The following is a 19,845-nucleotide window of genomic DNA, read 5'->3' as shown; positions in this document are numbered from 1 at the left end:
CGCATTCATTGCAGACCCGGCGACGCGGTGTCGTTTATGCAACCCGAATGGATTTCAAGTCATAATTGTCCAGAGAGACGATGTCGATCTTGAAACTATGAAATTCCTGCCAACCTTTAGATAAGTGCTCTACCGAGAGAAACCCGTATGAAATCTGGATTTATGGCACACCACGACTTTTGCTGATGACTAAAATTAGCCAGCAAAATGTAGAGGTCTGCATATTCAAGAACAAAAAGGCGATATCACATGCGCATCCGCCACCTGCTATCTCCATCATCATCGTCAACGACCTTTACTAATTCTAATTGATCTGCGTGCCAACTACTCGTAAAGCTGCTATGTGTCGGCTTTGATTAGATGGAGTGGGGCAGCTGGCAAGAGTTACGGGGCCTAAAGAGAGCGTGTGTTCCTCATATCAGCTGTTCTACTTCAGCACACTTTGATCCGACAGATAGAATACCGAAATCGGCCTATAAAACAAACCATCTTAGCATATTGGACGTTGCGTTGTTGTTGTTAGTGTAGAGCAAATAGAGCGTGTTGGTAATGCTTTGTCAAAGACAGATCCGACATATTTCAATTCTAGAACCGTAAGGTAATAACCCCAATTCCTTAATACAGAAAGTGGTGCATCGCACAAGAAGAGGACTTTAAAATTTTTAAGTTCTCTCTCGGGGTAAAAATCCCTATTGAACCCGAACACAGCGACAATGTATCAATTGTTTTTAGCGGCGATTTTGTAAAGCTCCGAAATTAGGCGAGAGCTTCTTCTACCGGCAGTTTAAAATGCATCCCTCTTTAGATAGAGTCAAACGTCGCACAGTGGCGTCTCTGCCGTTAAAGCATGGCAAAAATCAAAAAAATTATGAAAGCGTTCGCTAAATATAATACATGTTTCTAATAGAGAATTTTCCAGGGATCAAGTATGTACAACTGTTTTTTTTACAGAAAATTATAGTTTACCAGGTAGAGCCGCTCAAAGTTAACCAATTTTCAACATTGGGAAAAATTTGAAATTTTGTTTCCTTTTCGTTGTATTTAAAATGGTTTTGTGAGTAAATAAGGCGGCCGGTTGTCATTTTCTCGTATAGCAATTAAAGATAATTTAATTTAGGATTGAAACAAAAAAAAATTGTTTTTTTTTTTTGTAAAAGTTGGCGGATATACCTGTTTTTCGAAATGCCTATTTTTAGGCCCTTTTTAAAATTTTGATGGAAAAAAAAAAATTTTAAAATATGTGCTCCGTCAAATTAACAGTAGTTATTTATGAAATATTCAGTTACCTAAATTCATAAAGTCTACCTGTGTCCAGCTGCAACTTCACTTTTTACATCAAATAAAGTTAACAATCTTGGGTTATGCCTGAGCAGGTATGTATAATTCAGTACGGCCGTAAGGTCGTTTTTGTTATTGGAACTTGTTAACAACATAAATTTTTTTAGCTACGAATTGTATACCTGAAATTCATTTTAATAATTTGAGTAGATATATAAAGCTATCCATCATACAATGCACATTATCATTCGTCTTTTGGAGATTAAGGAACTAATTATTCTGTTTACTTAAATAAAGTGAATAGTATTTCTAAATATAGTTCACAGTTTAATATTTAGTCAGATACACTCGAAGCCAATTCTAATATCTATCTAGTAAACTTGAAACTATTTGCGGTTTTTAAATCTACAAAGTCAAGACGGGACTTCGTTGAGGCTATTATGAGAGAATTAGCGAGTGAAACAAGCATTAAAGAAAAGGAAGGCATGAAAGAAAAAGTTTGTTTACAATACATTATGATAGAAAGAAACTGGAAGGACGTCTATCGTAACAATTCATAATTTCTAAGTAAGCATAAAAAGTGGCTAGCTGACAAAACTTTTTGGACGAAGAAACGCCTAGCACGTCAACCAATTCAACTAGAGGGAGACCAACAAAACCCATAGAAGAGGGTTCTACCTACACAAGGAAAAGGGAGATGTCTGATACCACAAAAGCTATGGCCACGACTCATCTTTCAGAAGCACTGGCTATTAAATATAAAAAAGACGAAGAAAAGGTGAAGTCTCATATAACAGAAGCAGTTGCGGTAGCAAATCCAGTGCGACTGATGAGGATCAAAAACAGCATTCCCACACCACCAAATGCGCTACCTAGGAAATACACTCCCGAAGAAGCTTTGACGCTGTTTATACATCTCGGTTTAACGAAGAAAAAATATATTATATTGCGTAAGTCATTATTGCAAGTAAAGCCGATATTTTACCTGGATACAAAAAAATTACTCAAGCCAAGAAAGAAACAGTTCCTCTAAGTCCCAAAATAACCGAAGTATCAGCTGAAATTGAGCTACAAAACCTAATGGATCATACGTCTACACGACTTCTTCAAAGTTTTACTGAAGAAAATTTGAAATCACTGCACAAAGGAGCTAGCATTGTTGATAACTAAGTGGGCCTGTGATGGATCATCAGGACAAAGCGAATATAAACAAAGAATAAATGTAGACGATGAAACAATTACAGACAGTAATATGTTTATGGCTTCTATTGTTCCATTACGACTAAAAGATGAAGCTTCAGAATATTGGAAAAATCCACGTCCGTCATCAACTATATTGTGCCGCCCGATATTATTTAAATACGAGAAGGAGTCTTCGGAACTCATAAAAGCTACAGTGAGTGATACATAAAATCAAATTGCCAAATTAGAACCAACAATAATTGAAATTGAAGAGGAGAATGTCATTACAATAAAGCATGATTTTCTTCTAACAATGGTTAAGGGAAAGTTTTGAACTTAATAACAAATACGACATCTACAATGAAATGTGCAATTTGTAAGAAGAGCCAAAAGGACTTTGAAAATCTTGTTGATTCAATAACTGACGAACTAAATTATGAGTATGGAATATCTCCTTTGCATGCTAGGATAAGATGTATGGAATTTGTTTTGAAGCTGGCTTATACACTACCACAACAAGGAGACATTTTCGACGGCAATGCAACATGTAAGGAGAAACAAAACAAGAAAAAAAAATAATTCAGGGTGCATTCTATAAAGAGATTGGCCTTAGAGTTGACTGTCCAAAGTATGGATACGGAAATACAAATGATGGTAACTCCTCAAGAAGATTTTTTGAAAACGATGAAGTGACTGCTCGCATAACAGGAGTTGATAGAGATATTGTGAAAAGATTGGGAGTAGTTTTAAACATTTTACACTGCCATGAACCAGTTAATGGACCCAAATTTGGAGAATATGCATCTAAAACTACAGAGTTGCTGCATCAAAAGTATCCTGAGAAGAAACTTACACCAACGGTACATACAATTTTAGCACATGGAAAAGATTTAATAGAGTACCAGTGCTTACCATTAGGAGAATTGTCTGAAGAAGCTGAAGAATCTAAGAACAAGGACTACAAAAGATATCGAGCTACAAAAGTATCACGAGTTAGACAAAACGAAGACCTTTGCAACATGTTAGCTATATCTTGTGATCCAGTCATATCATCTATGAATATGTAAGAACACAAAAAGATCTTACAGATGCGTATAGCTCAGAAATGGTTGCTTTGTTAGATATATGTTTCAGTGACGATGACTATGTTAAGATAAAATAAGTTTCTCACTTCTTATCACAACAATGAAAAAGATATTTACTAATCAATTTTGTTACTTTATTGAAAAATAAGATATCTATGTACAAGTTAATTTTTTATTTCAAATACAAGAATTTATTAATTTAGTAATTTATAAATATATCCTTTTCGTTATTGCATTTATCTTAAGTTTATCAAATTTATTTTAAAGCTTAGGCATTTCACCTTCAAACGAGTATTAAATTTTTATAGAAATCAATACGTCTATCGAGTTTGGTACAAATTGGTAAAGCGGTTACTAAGATCAAACTTTTTATCATAAGTGGGCAGTGCCACGCTATCTTATCAGCCATAAGTTTATCTTATTTAATGCTGAAATACGTCATTATAATACAAATCTCATTTTATTTTTTTTATTTTTTACTAAAAACATTTTGTTTTTGCATTTTTCTAAAAATTTTCGACTTTGACGTATTTTTTTGAAGCACTCTGTATCGTTCTGAGCTTTAACACAATAAAACTTAAAATAGTTAGCTTTCATTCGCTTTTTAAATTTTTAAAATGTCTTCATTGGTTCAAAAGTTATGATTTTTGCAAAGAAAAAACTCAAAAGGCGCCACTGTGCGTCGGGCCAACAGGCAGATGTATAAGCATATAAATAATGATGCCCACCTTTTTATTAAGATCACAGCATCAGAAAGAGCTAACAATAGTCCAACACCTAGGAAGTGAGTGAGTTGGATGGTAGTGAATCACACTACTCTTTTCAGTGGAAACTCCGTTTATCTCGCCAATGAAAGGAAATCCAGAAAGATTGAACATAAGATTATACTGGGTGAAATCTCATCCCCATTATTTTTAAATTTTTATGGCTTTTGGAGACGGCAAACCACAAGCTTCATATAACTAAACTGTTGCCTTAATCTTTTCTTACAGGTCGATGACCAAATGAAACTGCTGCAGCATTCCTGGTCCGATATGTTAGTGTTAGATCATTTACATCAGCGAATACACAACGGTTTACCTGATGAGACGCAATTAAATAACGGCCAAGTATTCAATCTGCTTTGGCTCGGTCTACTCGGTGTACCGCAATTGGCTGATTACTTCAATGAGTTGCAAAATCGTTTACAAGATCTGAAATTCGATATGGGCGATTATGTGTGTATGAAATTCCTAATTCTACTCAATCCAGGTAAGAGTGAAACAAAAACAACTAGGGGTCTCTCAAGTATCATATCAAATCATATTGTCATATTACAATTTATTGATATATAACTCTTATCTCTAGATGTGCGAGGCATTGTTAACAAGAAAACAGTTTTGGAAGGCCAAGAGAACGTGCAAGCGGCGCTTCTAGATTACACACTTACCTGTTATCCATCAGTGACGGTAAGTTAAAATGACATTGTCCGAGTTCATCGCAATGTTCTACATGATAGTGTTTGACACATTTTTTTTCATGTAGAGCTTTACAACAGATATATCCGGAGTTAGAACTTAAAGGTGCTAATCCGATTATATCGAAAACAATTTTATCCTGCCGTCATCCCGCCAGCAGCGCCTCACCTGTAGTTAGGCGCCTAGACTAGCTCGACGTCTAACCCACCCAGCTTCGGTACCCCGGTTAATGTTATATTTAATCCAATTACTGCGAAAGTCTAACTGTTGTTTCAGAGAAAGAATTTTCAAAATTTCTTCTTAAAGATGGCAGCAAGGCGCATCCATACCAGGTGGTGGCAAAGCGAATTCAACCAATTCGCCGTGCAGAAGAATGTTAAGTCAAAAGAAAATTTTCATTGATTTCGATTAACTGACATGTTGTAGTACAAGGCGTTGTATGGAAAATTATCAAGAAGAAGCAATCAGCTGTTGGGATGACACCACCTCTACTGAATTCGCCTTGGATGGCAGTAAATTGCAGTGACAGATGCCAGGAAATCGCCTTGGCTGACCTGCTGTAACGGCATTTGTGTCTTTTTCGCAGTTTTGTTGTTGTTGTAACCATAAAGACACTCCCCTAAGGCCTTGGGAAGTGTTATCGATGTTGATGGTCTTTTGCCGTATGCAGATTCGGTACGTTCCGGTACCAAGCCCGACCATCTCGGGAACGATTTGTTATGACCACATGCGACCTTCTTGGCCATATTGCCCTCCCACCCCCTAGATCCATGAGGAGTTCGGGGTCGCCAGAGTCTCGGCTGTTAATGAAACAGGATTAGCCACGGATATGTGAGGTTGAAAATTGGGTTTGGAGAAAGTATATATTGCGCTGGCAACCTGAAAGGGTTGCGATACACAACCCCTTGAATCTGGTATTTTAGTCGCCTCTTACGACAGGCATACCTACCGCGGGTATATTCTGACCCCCTAACTCGCTGGGGGTGTTTTTCGCAGTCACGCATCAAGAACCGCAATCGCAGGAGAAAATAAATCGCTATCACTAAGAAGCCACGTTCAAAACTCGCGTTATTTCTCAGAAATCGCTGTTTGTTCCTCCAACCCTTAAAGCGTTCGAATGTCCTGCCTTTTGAAGTAGTCTGAAGGTCCAACAGGCAATCTCATACCCACATCCCCTTAAGGGAATTATTGGGTACTAAGTCTACTTCAAATTGAAATAATGCTAGGGAGGATCTTTACACAACGTCTCTAACCTTGATAGGTAACTTTGGATCGGACCTGGGACTATAATACTGAAATGAAAACAATCTGCGGTGCAGTAAATCATTAGGTCGATGTACCTAAAGATGAGGAACGTGTGTTTATGATGAGGTGGCTAGGAACGGAACGACCGCCCACTTCCTTCCAGAAAGAGATTTGGTAGATAAACCGAGGTTCTCTTTTGAGCTCCGTACAAGCATAAGTACTATAATCAGGGCAAATATGTTGTGGTCAGCGCTTAAGAAAGAGCGTGGAGATCTTCCCTTCTGGAGAACTTTTATCTCCAACACTCCAAAAGCCATATCATCTTCTCTCTACACCGTCCATGGTTTCGAGCCATACGTCAGGGCAGGTACGAAGAGCGACTTGTAAAGCGTAATTTTTGTTCGTCGATAGCGGATTTTACTTTTCAGTCCAGCGCAAGTATCACTTGGTGGCAAGAGTTAGTCTTCGTTTTATTTCTAAGCTGACATTGCTTTCGCTGTTAGTGCTGGTTCTCAGATAGACGAAGTCCTTCACTGTCTCGAATTTATACCCGGCAACAGTGACGTGCCTGCGAAGGCGCAAATGCATTGATTCTCTCTTGGATCACAGCAAATTCTTCGTTTGCCCTCATTTAGCGTTTGCTTTCGAATGGCTCGGAGACGTCCCTTTCAATCCTAGTAGCTTCCGATTATTGTCGGGCTGTAGCTATATTTAGGAGCAGGAAAGCGTGTAGAATTTGCCGAGGTTAGTATCTACTGTTGTTGTTGTTGTAGCGATAAGATTACTCCCCGAAGGCTTTGGGGAGTGTTATCGATGTGATGGTCCTTTGCTGGATACAGATCCGGTACGCTCCAGTAACACAGCACCATTAAGGTGCTAGCCCGATCATCTCGGGAACGATTTATATGGCCACATTAAACCTTCAGGCCATCCCTCCCTCCCCACCCCCAAGTTCCAGGAAGAGCTTGGGGTCACCAGAGCCTCGTCTGTTAGTGAAACAGGATTCGCCGCGGATAGGTGAGGTTGACAATTGGGTTTGGAGAAGCTATATATTGCGCTGGCAACCTGAAGGGTTGCGCTACACAGCCCCTTGAATCTGGTATTTTAGTCGCCTCTTACGACAGGCATACCTCCCGCGGGTATATTCTGACCCCCTAACCCGCTGGGGAGTTAGTATCTACTCTCTGTGGACTATTTTTTTAAGATCTTACGCCAATATCCAAGCTCGAAATAATGGCTATAGGTAAGTGTATTGACTTTATGAAGTGGTGCGAATTACGGTAGCTACTACATCAAGAATTTAGAGACTATAAGAGCACCCCAGTGGGTCCTTGAAAGGCCTATGTGCAGGGCTGGAAAAGTATTTATACCGATGGGAATTGTCTTATCCGAAGTGTGTTTTGTCAGAAAAAGAAGTATATTCATTTTCAAAAAAAAAAAATCCTCTCTCCTCCCTATCTCTCTCTCACTCTCATCCACCATCTCTTTCCTTCTTTTTTCACAACTCGCTAGCACAGTCTTTCTACGTCGCTTCTTCGTTATCTTCTAGCAGACGCAGTAAACTATGTCCTACCAGATGATGGGTATATCGGAAAATTTTCAACATTCCTCTTAGCTCATCATTCGCTTCCCATAATCCTCAATAATTTAAAAGTAATTAAATATTAAAACAAATTTCTCCCTACAGGACAAATTCCGCAGACTTCTCAGCATACTGCCCGATATACATGCGATGGCATCACGTGGCGAAGATCATCTGTATTCGAAACATTGCGCCGGTAGTGCGCCCACACAGACGCTACTCATGGAAATGCTGCATGCAAAACGGAAAGTATAAATCCAACGGGGCTGAAAGTATGTATATGTATTTTTGTGTATGTATATAAATATATAGGAACGTTTTGTAAAAAAAAATATATATATATATATATATATATATGAATGACGAAAGCGCTTCAAAGGCGGCAGGAGACGATTTTGATTTGTTGTCAAATGACGCGTAAAAGAATCCAGGGTTGGTTTTTTTAGGATTTAAATTAAATTTAAATAAAAAAATATAAATAAATGGATAACACAAATTGGGATGATAAGCTACATAAATATATACATACATATGTATACAAAAACAAAAAAATATATATATATTTACAGTAAAAAGAAAAAATTACTTCGTAGCACTTTTGGATTTTACGTTTCGTTTCACATTCACGTTTGCAATTTAATGCAGAATGTATGTAAGAAACGTAGAGTATGTATGCAAAAAAACGTTAAGTTATGTATTTAATTACATATGTATGTATGTATGTTAAGTATATAAGCAGTTTGTTAGGCAGAGCAAAAAGAAAAATGATATATTTTTAAAATGGATATATGTAGATATATATAAATAAGTATATATATGTATATTGATATAGGCATTAAGTGTTTATTCATTTTACTTAAGTAATTACATATATATATATAAATGTAAATTTAAATATAAATGTTAATTTAATAGCATTGAAATCTAAGTATTCTAAGAAAAAAAAAAAAAACAAAGAAGCAACACAGCAAACAATGTGTTCGAAAAATATATATATATATTTTAAATTGTTAAACATTATTAAAGAAAAGCATTATTCTATGCATTAATTTAGAAACAAACTAAAAAAACGAAGAAGAAGCAAAAAATGTTACAAAAAAATAAGCACTTAAATAATATTTAAAAAAATATAAAAAAGGCAGAAAAAATATTAAGCGATACGTAGGAAATGTTAAGCTTAAAGCGTTAATGAAACGAAAGTGCTGTGTGTGCTATATATACCCCTTCGCATATTTATAATACCACTTCCATAGATATGTTTTAACCATGATACACGAAAACAATAGCCATCATCCAGTGAGTTTTCCAGCTCTGCATCACGCTCAATTCTCACGGGAATGCTCTGGATCATTGGCAGACTTGAGAAGCAGAGGTCGCGATATTTTTTTACACATCATTTGTGATAGGCAGATGTTGCCGTTGGGGTTCATTTAACACGTACGAAGCAGCTATATCTATTTTTGAAAAAGTGTGTTTATTGAAGGCAGCGTTGCCAAACTAAAGATAAGAAATTAACAAATTATCTGGCTCACAAATTGAACCAGTAGTGGAATTCACTAACTTTTTTAACGACATTTGCCATCGCTTGATTTGCGAATCGATAACTATAACGATTTCGTTATTCAGTAAATATTTTGTATCGATATTTGCTTATCGACAATCAGCTGTGTTGTTAAATAAACGGAAAGTAAATTGGCTGAGTTAAAAATCACGAATTTAATATTTCTGGCAATTTTAGTTAAAAAAAGAAAATCGAATCTTTAACTAAATACTTTCAAACACGAAAAGCTGCTTTATTTATAAATCAAATGGCATTTGAGTACTTGGCGTACGTTTTTTCACAAGATGAAGAATTACTAAGTCCATCGCCAGTGGACAGACGCGTTCTTAGAGAAGTAGATAACCCATTCCAATTAAATGCAACGGAGTTTCGAAGGCTGTACCGACTAAACCCATACTTGGCTCATGATAATATTTCTCAACTTGATGGGGTACAAGAATATACCGCATTTACTTACCTTTTGTTAAAATAGGTAAAAACTTCACAATAAACAATAATGACTTTTAAAAGCAGTTAATATATGGAATTTATTTATTTTTGGCATTCCTTTTGTGCTTTCCGCATTTGTCAGGTTTCGTTAAACTATGCTGCCACCTTTCTATTATTAAAACGAAATTTAAATGTCATTTTTTTCGAGTCGTTAAAACTAAGTTAGTGAATAGTACAGTCGATAAGGCAAGCAACAAAATCGTTAAATAAAATCTCGACAAATCGCATCGTTAAAAATTAATGAATTCCACTACAGGCTTCTGTCTGGATTTATCTGGCTTAAGTCGTTGTTGCATTAACATGCAAAATTGTTTATCTGGGTCAGGATCTTTGCGACGGGATGATGGCTCACTTTGACATATTTGACATAAACGGTAATGGTTGCCAGATAAACAATTTGTCGAATTCTGAATAAACATTGCCACCTCAACAAAATTTTGTTTTGGAAATTTTAAATTTTTTATAAGGCATTTTTATTCAACTATCAATATTTAAAAGATAAATAATCGCAGAGCTGTTAAAAAGTGTGTTCATTCAAAAACTAAAACAAAATCTGTATACTCCTTTAAGGAGGAGAGTAGTGCTCCTTAAATTGTGATCTCTTAAGCGGAAAAATCACCTTGCAAACAATTTCCAAGCAGTTTGTCTTTTGACCTGGCTACACCATATACTCCTCCTCTTCGCTTATTATTAGTAGGAGCGATTTATATATATATATATATATACGGTGTAACTTTCAATACCGTATCGGTATATTACGGTTTTGATTATGCGACTGGTTCAGCGCGGCCTCAGACTTCACCTCAAATGGAATTTTTTCCCTATCTTTGAACGTTTCAACAAACTCGCTTTAAATATTTCAAGGTATTAATATTGCTCAGTCTTATCAACTGAACTTCATTGTTTCTTTAGATATCTGCCCATAGGAATTGCTGCATCTATTAGCCTCACAGTCAGGAACTGCAGATTTTGCTCCTTGTAGAATCTCTGAGTAAAATTGGCAAATCTGTCTCACCACACTTAAGCTTATTAATCACTTCTTAGCCAGAGTAACTTTGCTACGACCAGGGTACCATTACTTGGCAAGGCGGGGAACACCCTGGTCATGTACAGCGCAATTTAAACGTGCAATCGAATAGGCCACTCAGCTAAATAATAGTGCTAAGCCTTAAAATCAGTGACAAGCTGCTTGTCCTAGCAATGGCTTAGCATCCAAGAGTTGAAAAGAAACTAATGCATGTTTGCGGTGGGGTTATGTTCGGAGCAATCGTTATATTAATTCGAAAACGAACGGACAGTTGTTGCGTTAAAAAAATAGGCGAAAAATGTGAGCTAAAGGGGCAAGTAGAATTGCAAACAAAAATATTGTTTTGGGATGTTTATTTTTTAAGGATATGGTAGCGCTGTTTCAAAAGGGAATGTCAAAATCACAGTTTATGTCAAATAGCGGTAATGGCCATTGTGGATAAGGCAAGTGTGATAACTTCTGCATAGACGTCAAAATTACAAAAGAATGGATCACCTGATTTTTTATTGACTATCGCAGTCTCGTTCTGTATCTCTTTCTATCATGAAGATAGCCGGCCCTATGCGCCACCATGTCAAAACGCGTAAAAGCAGCCATATGGAACATCCTGTCAGGCATTTGACGGATAAGATATCACAATTGTTTTATCCGCAAAGCAATGGCAGAGAAGAGAGAGAAGTTTAAATACCTCTCTTTACTTGTATCATAGTTTTTTTAACGATTTATTTTAACTTTGCTTTGATATTCATATCCCTTTCTATATCCCCATCACTATCCCTATCCATGTTCCTTTCCCCATTCTTATATCCAAAAAATAAATATTGACATGCGACTTTTATCATAAAACTTTTAACAATAACGATCCCTGATAAAAATGGTATGACATAAATATTTAAATAAACATTTCCATATAAGTAGTGTTATAAATATGCTATGGGTTATATTTATATAAATGTTCAGGTGATTGGTATTTTTAATCTTAAACTTCTATTTTTAGTATTGCAAGTATTTTTAAATAATTTTGTTTTCATTTACATCTAAATCATCAAAACAAAACATTACCTATTTGTGATAATAATTAAAATTTATAAATTTAAAAATTTTCAACTAATTTTGTGCGAAGTGTCTGAAGTTGAAATGTTTCGTCAAGAAAATCAAAATACAAGACGCAGCACAAATTTTATTTTTTTTCAATATGGCCTAACCAAACTCTGCGTGACGTCACATTATCAAAGTTCTCTCAAGCTCGTTCTTGAGATCATATATAATGTGCGAGCGAGTAATTGATTCTTTTGAACAATGACATTGTACAATTATATTGCTTGCTATTGTCATTATACTATATTTTGTAAATGAATTTGATAATGTGACGTAACTATGCAGATTAAAAGAAAAAAGTATAACGCTGTCAGCGCGATTTTTTTTTGTTTGGTGAATCTTCGGGAATATTTCATGACAGGAACATACGCATCACGCGAGATATAACTCAGGTTATAGATCTATTCATGCATACAACAACTGCATACTCAGAATAGAGAACATCATAAACAAGATTAGGGGCTAAAAACCCCTTTTCATAGGTGAAAGCAAAAATTTTGAGCAAAATTGATTCCTGTACATATGTTTTTATGGCTTTGACATTTCGCCAATTACAACGGTTTACGAATTGATAATTTACTTTTAGAAATGTCAAATATGCTGCAGTATGCGCATGCGCCGATGATGTTTAATTTAACACAAAAAAGGGGCATTCCATGCTAACTCATACAACTGTTAGATTTTAATCACTGATTTCACTTAAATTTGGACGTCTTGTGGTATGTTTTGAAAAAATTTTTAAATTTATTTTAATTTTTTAATCCAGCCAATCGTAAAATTTTATATAATAAATATTTCGTTTTTTTTTAATCTTGTGTTATTGACTATTAACTAAATTAATATTTGGCTGTCCTTTTGTTCGGAAAATTCAGCACAAAAATTTCAGAATTTTTTGTGATTTTGTTTTTACTACTTTTATTTGCTGTTTTTTTTTTTCTCAGTTAACTTCATTGTGGTAAATAAATAAACATTTCGGACGACTAGCCTCGTCCTAGTGAGAAATTGTTTACCATAAGTCCATTTTTTTATACACAATTTTTGATTTTTTTGTTTAAGTTAAAAAAAGCATATCCTCATTTAACCGGAAAGTTCAGCAAAAAAAAAATTCCGAAATTTTGTTTGGTTTTTTTTACTGTTTTTTTTTTTTAATTTTGCTTCGGTTTGGATAGTAAAAGCAAATTTTTCCGTACTAATAAAAATATTGGCAAATTGTTTACCATAAGTCCATTTTTTTTCTATAAACAATTTTTGATTTTTTTTTAAGTTAAAGTTCAGCAAAAAAAAATTCCAAAATTTTTTTTTGGTTTTTATTTTATTTTTTTGCTGTTTTTCTTAATTTTGCTTCAGTTTGGATAGTAAAGGCAAATTTTTCCGTACATTAATAACACTCTCCGAAGCACAAACTGTATGTTTATTTTGATGATGGCTTAATTATAACTTATAACTTATAATTTTTGGTTTTTTTTTTTAATTTTTTGAGTTATATTTAAAATTGTTTTCCTGTTTTAATTTGTTTTTGTTTAAACCTTATTTCTTAAAATTAGTATTTCACGACTGAGTGAAAAGTTTGCAACAGCTTTCTAGACACTTTTCAAAAAGCACGAAATTAGAAAATAGAACAAATTTTTTGAAAAAATTATATATGTTAAAAAAATAGTAAAAAAAAGTGTTTTTAACTTTAAAAATTTTATTCGTTGAAAAGTATAGAAAAACCATAGAAACATTTTTTTTTTAAATATACAGCAAAAGGTAAAGATTTCAGCGAAACCGATGATGCGAAATTTATCGGCAGCCTGGATTGCCATGGAATGCCTCTTTTAAAACGCAGTTTATATTTTTTTTTTTTTTTGCACTTACCTCATTAAAATTACATAACCACAATGTGTTCAACTTAATACTAAAAGCAAGTGGATTTAGACTAATTTTTTGTAGATTTAAAAAAAAATAATAATTAGGTAACTATTTCTTAAAACCATATACTTTTTCAAATTTAATATCCACACAAACATCACATAAAATATTTAGTTTACTTGATTTAAAAGTTTTATTTGCTTGCTATGCATAAATAATAAACTTCTTATATTTTTGAGATTTCTATGCGCTTTCTTTAAAAAAAAATAACCTGCGAAAAAATATTTCGAAAAAAAATTTTTTTAATAAATTTAAATGTAAGTTTTATATTTAAAAAATTTCTTCGGTGGATGTACACAAATAAAAAAAAATTGCACACACAGCACTTGAAAGGAAAAATTTACAAAAAATTAAACAAAAATGTTTGCTGCTTATCAAAGTGTAAATAAAAGTTAACTACCTGATTTTTTGTGAAAACTATTGTATAAATTAAGTATAATTAACTGTACACAAGTTTAAAACATAAAAAAGCAAAAAAAAAAGAAATCTTAATAAATCCAAATAGCATATAGAAAAAAAATCATGTATAATTCTTTACTAAAAAACCTTTGTTGATTGAATGATTAATGTTAAATAGTCTTATAATGTTATTAATATTAATTGTTATTAATAATTCAAATTAATGTAATATATATGTATGTATGTATGAATGTATGTTTGTACTTTATGTACTTGCAATTAGGCTTTATCGGTTTAAGCAGTAGTTTTTTTTATTACACTTAGCTTTTATGTTTATCTCTAATTTAAAATATTCATAAAAACTATTTGTTGTTGTTGTTTAATTTTCTTTCACTATTATGATTAATTTTAATATGTTTTTTTTTTTATAAAATATACACAAACGCAATTTAGCTTTTTTAAGCAAATTTTGTGGCTTTTTTCAATCATTCTATTTTATGTTAGTTTTTAAGCTTGCGTGTAAGTTGTTAGTAATTTAGATGTACAAATGAATAAAAAAAAATATTTGAAAACTAAAAAATTTATATTTATTTTATTTTATTTATGTGTGTGTATGGAAAAATAGGCAGTGCGTTGAAAGTATGTTATAAGTATTTATTTCGAAATGACATTCACTTTCGCTAACTTCCAACATATATTTAGTAAAAAATTATAATTTAACAAAAAGAATGCTTCGTGAGTATTTAGTTTCTTATTTCAAACAGCCCTCTTCTGTTTATTTTTATTTCTAAAAACACATAAACATAGCATACCTTTAGGCGCAAAGTAGAAAATATTGTTTCCGGTGTAGCTTGTTGTTCGGTTCTGAGTACCTGGTGAAATGTTCAGTATTTTATTAAAACGGGCGTCCGCAATTCACGCAATAGGATGGCGGAAAGAAACACAAATACGAAAGAAATACGTTACGTGTCGGTGTTGAATCGTAATAAGTAAGAGTTTCACGTATACCAATCAATATTCAGATCTAAGTTGAGTTGGAAGAGGGTCCTTGGGGGGGAGTACTTACCTCCTATGTAGCCTGATGCTCTTACCGTGCTCCATTAGATTAGTCGTACCCGTTTAAGTGAACACTTGCCATTAAATTTTCGAACTGCGTCAAATTCTATAAATTTTTTTTGAGAGCGAACCGTCCTATTCGTTGTATTATTTGAATAATGTGTCTCCTCCTCCCTACTTTGCCTTATCCAATATTAAGTCACAAATTATTACCCATATCCTCTAACGGAAGTCCAAGGAGACTGGCAGTTTCGACAGAGTTAGAGCATAAAGACATTGGTGTTAGAGGTGATGATTCTATAATATCATAGAAAAGATGGTTCGTGGAGACAGAAATATGACTGAAATATGTTACGTTTATCGGGGTTGAACTTAAGTATCTAAGTAAGAGTTTAACCTACACCAATATTCCGATCGAAGTGACGCGCGCGTCCTTGGGAGGGTATACTTTTCTATTATGTAAGAATTGGCTAGTGAACTCTAAGAAGAGGGCTTACCCGGCATAACTCGCTATAAGAACTTACCGACGGTTCATGCCAATGCTGCGGCCCTTTTCGTTGTCTTTTAGATTAGTAGCACGAGTTCTTGGATGCGGAACTTCTGCATAGTGCTTACGGACATGTGGCCTAATTTATCACAGTTACCAGTTTAAGGTGAATATTTTTCTGATTTGATTTATAGAGATCTAGTAGAAAATTAAAGAGACAAACACAAAAATAAGCGATATAAAACGAAATCAAAAACAGCACCAAAAAAAAAAGAGTCAGCATATTTAAAGAAACATACAAATAAAGATAAAAATCCAATTCCATCAAAGCAAGATCAGATTATATTCAACTGTTGCAGTAGGGTATATAATGCGTACAAGGAGCCCTGACGAGCCGAAGTTTAAAAAATCCAGAATTTGGCAAATATTGCATATTCTACTAGGAGCTCAGGAATTAAACGCAAGCGGCAGCGGAAACATTTGCTTATAAAATTCCCCTAAACGTATGCTACATATTAGCAACGTGCAGCGGAAACACAATCATTGGAGCGGAAGCGCGTCGTTAATATGTTGCATACATTTAGGAGCATTTTATAAGGCAAATGTTTCCGCTGCTGCTTGCGTTTAATTTCTGAGCTCCTAGTAGAATATGCAAGATTTGCAAATTTCCATCTAGGAAAATTTGGAACACTTACTTAGGAATGGGATTAAACAAAATATTTGTAAAATTCAGGATCTTTCGAAGGAAGCATTTATAAGTCCATTTAGCACACAAACTGTTAATCTCTATGACGAGTTCAGAAATCGGGTTTACAACTTTGATCGAGGTCTGCTGTTTCACTTCTTTAAATACTGCTGGGTTCAAAGTTAGATGGAATCTCCAATAATTTTGATGATGAATCTTCAAGTAAAAAAACAACCACATACAGTGTTTTATAGCCTTCATCTAAGGGCCTTCAGAAAAATGCTATTTAGAACGAAGTTACGCGAGTCTCGCAGGTCTCTCTAGGCAGATTGGATTATTGTACTGCGATTAACTTTGACTGTCTCCAATATTCACACGAACGCATTTCATGGCTGTTTCATGCGTGGCGTATCTCATGTTCTGTTCACAGAGGTGCTCCTTTATCCGTGTGGAAAGAAACTCTGCGTCTGTTTTGGAAGCATAAAGACTTTGGAATGAATTTTTTTGGGCACAACCGTCATATCCACGCGTCATAACAGTAGTATCGGCAAGTGAGTAAGTTGAAAATTTCTGAAACCAATTTCTTCAGAGGGGTCCAAACTAAATAAAATATTACACACAAATTATAAACAATACATTTTTTTATTTCTTTAATTTTATTACATAAAATATGTTCACAACAATTTCGCTGATTTTGTAATTAATTTAGATGGGAAAGCCACCATATCGGCCAAGTGCAATCCTGATTATTCCGCCTTGCATTGTGGGAAATACAAGCAACGTTCTGCAAGGTCCGAAAGAGAGGGAGCACCGATTTACAAAAAATTCACTGGATCAAGTTAAGTTCCTGGCAACATCCTGCATTCCGGCAGAGATGACATCCGGCCTCATATTATTTACAACACATCCAAAGCATCCAGAGGAACGGGAGCTAGCTCTAGCTGGCCTTGTACACAAAGTCGTGGGCTTCCTTTAAGTAGTCACGCATTTTCAGGCATCGCAAAGGAAGCAGGCACACTTCCCAGGAAGACGCGCGTCACTCTGCCTCAACTCGATCTAGATGTATATATGTCCCCCGTGCAGATTATCCCCACATGACACAAAGGATCTATTCAGCTGTGAGGTGAAAGCAACTTTTTAAAAATAAACTTATTAACGTCCATTCTCCTTCTTACAGCTGGTTTCCTGGAACTGTCATCAGAGAACTTTTCCATTTTCAACTTTTTTTTTATATTATATAGCTAACTACTTATAGACTAATCCACAATTTGATATAAAGATCCATCATTAACCCTTCAAGGCAAATGTATGAAATTATTGGTACACAAATGACCCAGCACCTTAATTGACCTATATCTCTTGAACCAAGCTAAATTTTCCAAACTCTTTTATTGCATTATATAGCCATCTAATTATAGACTAATCCACAATTTGATTCAAGGTTTCATCAATAACGGTTCAATTTTTACGTGTGATTTATCGGTTGCTTGATTAGTGCTGACTAACTGATTTTTGTGTATATCTCTTGAACCAAGCAAAATTTCAAAATATTTTTTTGTTGCATTACATAGCTACTTACTTATAGATTGAGGCACGGCTTCACTCAAAGTTCTACCGTTAACGATTAAGGCGCTAAGTGCATTAATCGGGGTTTCGATTAATACTGTCCCTTTGTGTATATCTCTTGAACCAAAGATAAATTGTTTTTGCAATTTATAAATACTCACCTGTAGATTAACCCACAATTTAAAAAAAAATTTCTATTGTTAACCCTTCAATGAAAAATGTGAATTTATCGGTACACATATGACCCAGCACTTAATTGTCCAATTGTCCAATATCAACCAAGCAAGATTCTCTTCACTTTTTACTGCATTATATGTGTACCTATTTGCTTATTAAGACAAAATTTAAATCGGCTTGGTTGAAGAGATGGACAAAAGTAATCGAAAAAACGATTAATGCACTTAGCGCCTTAACCGTAAATGTTGGAACATTGAAACAAGTTGTGCCCAGTCTACAAGTAGGTAGCTACATAATGCAAAAACAATTTTATTTAATTTTGCATGGTTTAAGAGACATACACAAAAAGCCGTTAGTAGTCAGCACGCTTGAATCAAATTGTGGATTAATCAACAAATAGGTGGCTATTTAAAGCAAAACAAGAGTTTAAAAAATTTTGCCTGGTTCAAGAGATATAGGGCAGATAAGGTGCTGCGTCATTTATGTACCGATGAAGTTCCGTTTTCGCCTTGAAGGGTTAATGATGAACCTTTATATCAAATTGTGGATTAATCTACAAGTGGGTACCTATGTAATACAAAAAAAGTTTTGAAAAATCTTCCTTTCTTTTTTAAAGAGATATAGGACAATTTTGTCTACCGATTACCGGGTAACTATATACTGCAAAAATAAAAAGTTTATCATTTGCTTTGGTTCAAGAGATATACACAAGTCGATAGTAGTTATCGATAAACCGATAAACGCATTAAGCGCCTTAACCGTTAGTGATATAGGGGTACCGGCTGGGCCCATTCGAGCCTCCCTTGTATGAGTGATGCTTCAGGTATGTTTTTGCTAAGTGACCAATTATTTGATATATATATTCTAGTTCTATTAAAGAAAATTTCTAAAATTTCTTACTAGAGTTGCCACCTGGTGTTTGGACATAACCTTATTGTACTTATTCCTGTGTCCTATCAGCTACTATTTCGAAACATCTTGCCCACTTTTGGGTGTTAGGTTAGGTTAGGTTTAACTGGGTGTATTTTTCTATATAAATAATGCGCTTGCATTCTTAGGTCTTCTACTGAAGTGTTGCTAATAAACATAATTTTACAATGTTGTCATATGTTAAAAAATTTCAGACCAAGTTTATATGAAATATGTGTATTCAGGAAAGATATTTCAAAAGGTTTTTAATAAAAATATTTTTGAGTAACCTCGATTAATTATTATAGTTACATATTTAAAGAAGTTTTTAAATTAGTGCTTTAGTTTTATTCACTGTTTGTTGGTAGCGCAAATCCACGAACTTTCTGAAGCGTGCGCGCTTGCGCAGCTGATTACCAATTGTATGAATGAATGAGGACATTATCTTTAGCCACAAGCAATAGCAGCCTAAGTGCTTTACTTTTACAGGCGACTTAGGCTGTTAACTGCTTATGGCACAGATATGGCGAATTGTATGATTTGTAGACAGAGAGAATTTATTTGTTTGTAGGTATGAAGAGCATGGTGCAATGTTAAGGTATTGCATCGGAGCGTTCAAAAGCTAAAAAATTTTGCGATTTATTAATGTTT

General features: G+C 34.5%; 1 protein-coding gene across 1 annotated transcript in view; it reads left to right on the top strand.

Annotated features, from left to right (window-relative positions):
- The window catches only part of ftz-f1 (ftz transcription factor 1), a 54,098-nt gene extending 39,204 nt beyond the window's left edge, over positions 1-14,894 (top strand). Inside the window, exons 6-8 of the mRNA XM_067791798.1 lie at positions 4,538-4,796; positions 4,893-4,993; positions 7,935-14,894. Of these exons, the coding sequence (XP_067647899.1) occupies positions 4,538-4,796; positions 4,893-4,993; positions 7,935-8,084 (510 nt within the window). The 3' untranslated portion in view covers positions 8,085-14,894. The remainder of the gene's footprint in view (positions 1-4,537; positions 4,797-4,892; positions 4,994-7,934) is intronic.
- Positions 14,895-19,845: the final 4,951 nt, after the last annotated feature.

The sequence above is a fragment of the Eurosta solidaginis genome, chromosome 5, assembly GCF_040869045.1.
Source record: "Eurosta solidaginis isolate ZX-2024a chromosome 5, ASM4086904v1, whole genome shotgun sequence".
NCBI classification, from domain to species: domain Eukaryota; kingdom Metazoa; phylum Arthropoda; class Insecta; order Diptera; family Tephritidae; genus Eurosta; species Eurosta solidaginis.
This window is presented reverse-complemented; position numbering and strand designations above follow the sequence as displayed.